The sequence below is a fragment of the Cydia pomonella genome, chromosome 8, assembly GCF_033807575.1.
Source record: "Cydia pomonella isolate Wapato2018A chromosome 8, ilCydPomo1, whole genome shotgun sequence".
Classification (NCBI taxonomy): Eukaryota; Metazoa; Arthropoda; class Insecta; order Lepidoptera; family Tortricidae; genus Cydia; species Cydia pomonella.
In genome coordinates this window covers 17,155,289-17,161,288 of record NC_084710.1, presented here as the reverse complement: position 1 = coordinate 17,161,288, position 6,000 = coordinate 17,155,289, and the positions used below count along the sequence as shown (strand labels likewise).

General features: G+C 37.7%; 1 protein-coding gene across 5 annotated transcripts in view; it reads right to left on the bottom strand.

Annotated features, from left to right (window-relative positions):
• Positions 1 to 4,150: 4,150 nt before the first annotated feature.
• Positions 4,151 to 6,000, bottom strand: part of LOC133520736 (calcium-activated potassium channel slowpoke) — a 94,473-nt gene continuing 92,623 nt past the window's right edge. For all 5 annotated transcript variants that reach the window (XM_061855353.1, XM_061855350.1, XM_061855354.1 and 2 more), the window contains one exon: positions 4,151 to 5,940. In XM_061855353.1, coding sequence (XP_061711337.1) covers positions 5,842 to 5,940 — 99 coding nt within the window. In that variant the 3' untranslated portion in view covers positions 4,151 to 5,841. The remainder of the gene's footprint in view (positions 5,941 to 6,000) is intronic.

Sequence of the window (6,000 nt, the reverse complement as noted above, 5' to 3'; positions counted from 1 at the left end):
CATAAATTTTCAAAGTATAGTGTAGATAGAGCATGTGTCGAAAAATTTATTTTTTGCACTAACACCTATTACAAAGGTTTTGTATCAAAAAAGGATAAATACATAAAGTGTAGGGTATTCAATTAGAATTAGCCGCTGATAGCTATCATTCTCTAAGAATATACCTTAAAAGTGATATGTGACAATATGCACTCTCCATCCTAACCCCGCTAAGATCTGACATATTCAGTAAGATAAGGAAATACTCATAGGAAATGAAAGTACGCGTGAACTAACAAATATCCAATGATTTACGGTCGTAATATTTAAAGTAACGTCAGTGATGGTTTGTGCGCCTGCAACATATAATGAACTAATGGTGCAGAACTTGCGAAATAAGATTATAATATTTAAATTATTGTAAAATTGCGTAATCATACCTAACTCTAAAATGAATCGCGAGTGTACTATGGGTCCAGAGAGTAGAAAGTTTTAATATTAGGTGGCAGCACAGACTTATCAGGTCCAGGCCTCAAGGTCTAAGTTCGAATGTCGAAATTACGATATCTCCCCGTACCTACATTCGATGTAGATATTTACCTATTACTAAAGTGCAGATGATCCTGAAACCCCTTACTGGGTATTCAGTGTAACAACTATTATAAGTATTATAACTATCTACTCTCTGATATTTCTTATAACAGCCTAAAGTGATCGATACGAGATTAAGGCAATCGCAGAGTCCCAATGAGTTCGACCAGATTGTGGGTTTGTGTTTTGGTTGGCAAATTAGGACCAATCACAGACTTTTTACCGTTAGAATAAGAACATTCAAAATTCAAATTGTTTCATTTGAACCTATTAAAAACTTCCAGGGATTTGCGATATTCAGTGGGATTCTGTGTTGCCGAACGTAATCGGGTATCAAATTTCGACCTTTTTGCGTGTAACAAAAAGGAATTGGTAGTAGGCACTGTAATATATTTATGTAGTGTCCGTCACAGTAGGACCCGGCATGCTCTTAAACTATTCATTCAATACTCTATGCAAACCAGGATGCTTCTATTTGACACTAATACTTAAACTGCTATTAGGTAAATAATACAGCTTAATGTATACGGTCTAGAGAATTGACTTTCTTTATCTCGTTACCAGACGAACAGTTTGCCATACGAATAAGTAATGAAAAAGGGATTCCAAAAGTGTCGCTTAAAATTCATTTTACGTGTACTTGCGTCACGTTACAAAAATGACTAGTGAAATGCGTCCTAAGGTTACTATAGTTTGGTTGCCGCTTGATAGCTCAGTAGTTCAATTAGTATCAGGGCCGAATAGAAGTATCATCCGTATCACACGGCGCATATACTCGATGATACATGTCATATTCATATAATATTTCCGTCGCTTTCATTATAATGAAGCACATCAAGACAGTAGATAGACATATACGGGTATATGCGCATATTTTGACCAAACTGAATCACGTGACATACTTATAACTATCGGGACAGGCAAAGCCCGCGGATTATACATTTCTAAAAGGCGTCGTCACTACCTCCCCTGTATATTCTTATGGATTAAGATGATACGAGATATTTAAATGCATTAATAATATTAAAATACATTAGCACTTTGTTTCGTTGTTGTGTTCTGCATTGTCCAGCCCAGACAAGCAGAAAGCCGCCTGTTTATGCGATCAGCCCATCTAGCACGCTGACGATTATTTAATAAAGCAAAAAGCGCGAGGATCGTAATGCTTTAGAGCCACTGGCGATTCTAAACGGCGGCTCTTCGTTGGTTTTATACAAACTTGTTGAACGCATTCGAGTTTGTATGCAATCATCGAAGGTTCGCTGTTAGGAAATTCCAGTGTACACATTACGTGGACAATAATCGGCATCAGAAGTTACACTAGGTACGTCGCGCGAGTTACAAACCACTCTGGATTGCAGAATTCAAAACTCAACAAGTACAAAGCTGCGTGTACTGGAAGGCAGCGGCGAGGTAGCCGCGACGCCGGCTATCTTAGACATCACCTAGCAAACGGGAGCCGCTCATGCACACGGGACTACAACGCGCAGACGCACGGACACGGCTATATTCTCTCTCGTTAAGGCGATTATACAAATTTAAACACTATGTTAAATTGCACACTGACCCACCTCTATAAACTTTTAATTGCGATAAATATTCGTAATGCTGTATAAAAATATTAAAGGAAAAATCGTCATGTTAATATTAATCTTATTTAACATTCATATTAATCCAAAATAATAGCGTGTATTTTACATTTTTACATTGAGACGTCCGAACACTATTCCTAAATGACATAGACATAAAGCCTAATTTACAACAATCTACACACGATAGTATTGAATATAAACTTTTTAATGTAGTCATAGCCTTCTATTTTAATGCAAAGGAGATGTACTTTGAAAAATTCTTACGTAACATACAAAATTACATTTAACTATATACAACATTCTAGCTAAATTGTTTTAAAATGTTTTGAATGTAGCACGCTGCAGGTACTCTACTCATTACCCTAGTTTGGCGTCTAGGAGGGCTCCTTGCATGCATGGACACTACCGACCGGATAACAAGCTCTGAATACATCTAACATCTGATCATATACGAACTAACAGCCGTCCGAGTGCCTCCCGAGCCAAGACACTGCTCCGACAATACAGAACAGACGGACGAATTTCATATAATTTTAATAATTTAACGTGCACAACCTTTTCAAAACTTTATCTAATATTTTCATTCTGTTATCGATGCGTGCTGTGAACTATTCTCTGGCCATTCGATCAACTTCATTATTCAAATAATGTAATCACAATTCTGTGGTATTTCGACTAAACCCAGAGAATCGGCGTACTGGTGGTTTCCTGCCCACACATTAATGTTGGTACACAGGGTACAGAAGCCTAAGACCCCACGAATGGACCTCTAGGGGGTAAATAACTTCCTTATTGTTCATCGAATATATGGAACACAATTCTGATATTTAATTGTCCAAATTTAACTTAGCGTAGGTACCAATGGTGCTTTCTATTTTTATCATTTAGGACTTATGTTTGACATTCTGTGTCTCACGGATATTTTTTTGTACTTTACTGATGTGTATTTTTCCATGGGATTATGTAGCGGGATTACAAAATATATGGCAGTATGTTTGCATTCAATTCCTTTACGAACTAGGATCAGTTGTCCGAGTTGTCAGGACTGTTCACACTTGAATTCTCTCGTCACATCATACCATCATACCATAATAGCAATAAGGCCGGCTTTGCCTATTCTATTTGAAGGATGAAATGATGCCTATACTGCCACTTACTTATCAGGCAATGGGGCTTTTATCAAAGTTCTAAAATTTAAGTATCCAGTCATTTTCTTGGGTTCGAACTTTGACTTCGTATGCCCGCATAGCGAGTAACAGATGTTGCATTAGTATGACTTTTTAGATGAAGTGAGCAATGAAGCCGCCTATTGCAGGCAAGTCAGTGGCACTATGCTATGACGTGACGGTGAGCAACTATACACAGGATGTTTGATGAAAATTAAATATAATATTTCAACTAACTTTACTTACTATCAGGTAATTGAGGTATTTTTAATTATTATTATAATAACTGCTATTTGCGTGCGGGCGACGCCGTGGCGGGCTTAAGGGTTCACATTTATCTATCTACATCATAAGGTTCATCAAACATCTTGTCAGTTTGTTTCGGCTTGACGTCACCTATAAATCTGAAGAAATGACACTAATATTGGCGAGGCGAATGTTACTACACGTATTACCTAGAAAGTTCTAAAAAGGAACTCTAATCAACTGCACCAGTGTTCGAGTCGGTTGTCAAATGTCTGCACGTGGAGTCGATTAAAGTTGAGCCTTAGTTATCTAATACAATAAAGGGCATTAAACTATGAAGAGTCCACAATCGTCAAAGCACCCGGAGTTAACACTAAATACATCGCAGGCTTTAGAAGCCAGTAACAACGACGATTCCAAAATAATATCACACATTTACAGCAAAATTACACTTTGCACTGACGTCCCCGCGCCGCGCGAGCGACGCGTCGTCGCGAACGAGTTCTGTGTGTGCAGCGCCGCCATCCACGTCCACCGATCCCCCGCCCAATAGGAAAACAAAATAAAACCAAAACAAAATAATCAATAGAAATTTATTAAAAAAATAAACAAAATGCGGTGCTAGATGAGGTTGAAAAATAAGTTGGCGGCGAGGAACAGATGAAAAGAAATACACGTCTGTGGACTAGGCTGAAGATAACAATAAGCGCTGGAGCAGCCAATCACGAATCAGCCAGCACTTGTCGTTACCATCGCCGATAAGTTCAAAGATGTGTCTTTAAATCGCGTCTGTCTCAAGCCGTCGAATTCAAAGAAAAACTAAACTGCCCTACCTAGTGGACATTTTACAAGAAGGTGTGTAGATGTTCGATAAAATAAAACGTAAGCTAAGCGATGGAACTGTATGCATACTACTACCATAGGTGCATTTAAAGTTTTGAACAGTTGTGTCTTAAAACTAAGTATATAAGTATAAACGATGGATTCAATGTGAATCCATATAAAACAATATAAACTAAAACAATAACTTTGACGTAGTGTCGAGTAACTAATTAACACATTTGTGTCATGATGTATGAAGTGTTCTGCTTAAGAGTATTCGATCAGTCGATGATAATATAAATGCTTAAAAGTTATACTTTAGCCCCAAAAAGCGTCCCGAATGAGTCAAAAGATGCGAGAAAAATAGTAAGAACTACAGAGAAAGAAATAAACCTACACTAATAGAAGAAATAGTAAATAAAGCATGCATTACCTATACTAAATTCGTTCTGAAATTACACGGTAGTGCAATTAAAAGTTTTAAAGGTTCATTTAATATTGAGCATTATACCGCTACAAATAATGGTTATATTTACTTACACAATTATAGAGACTTACTTTAATTCAATTGTCAAAACCGTAGATAAAATCGAATGTCGATCATCAATTCATCACTTTTCAAAATGGATTGTGTAGTGTTTCAAATAAAAAAGTGTCAAAGTGTCGCACTGAATTAAACATTGAAATATTTTTCAGTAATTTGGACTTTTACATTATTGGTGTGGTATTATCAATCGGTACAATGTTTAATGTTACATTACTTGTTAGACTCAGCATTAGAGGTGTTTATGTATGCATTTTGTTCATGATTGCCATAGGTTGTTTGATAATAGTCCCATGACTGCCAAAATATTTATTAATCACTTAGTATTCGATTTTTTCTGTATCAATGTGAAACAAGTTGTGGTTTATTTTACTGAACTCGTTGAAATATAGTGTCATTATTTTAACAGCCAAGAAACCTCCTTGTTTCCTCTGTGTACCAATGCAAAGAGATAGTGTTGACAAATTACAAGACATATAGAAGGCAGTGCTTGCTGTGCAAAAGATACATAGGAACCTGAGTATGGCATTCCCTATACATCTTTAAAAGGTGCATTTCAAGAGTATGGTGAAGATTGCTGTGCCGTATGAGTGGACGAGTAACATAACTAGTACTTAGCTAGCCAATTCCAAATTATAATTAAAAGTAAGAAGAAGTAAAATCAGGTACGAGTTATAATAATTTAAAAAAGGTTTCACCACAAAAACTTTGAATTTTGGCTTCGAATGGAAAGAATCGTGAAGATAAAACCAAAGAGTTTGCGCAACCTAGATAAAATAGTATAACTCAAAAGTGAATTGTTTGGGGGGCTTGTGGAGTGGCGTCGGGCCCTACCGCCTAGCAGCCCGGAGGCCTAGATGTAGGAGTAGGGTCCGTCGGTAAGGGCGCTGCACAGCAGCAGTCAGGAGGCGTCGTCCTTGCCGCCGCTGCCCGTGGCCGAGCCCGCGCGCCGCGACGAGCGGTACTCCACGCCGGGGTCGAACTGCATGAGGACGAATACCTGCACAAAATTTACGTTTTATGACGGAGGAATTATGACATCCGTCTAAACTTGGAAATT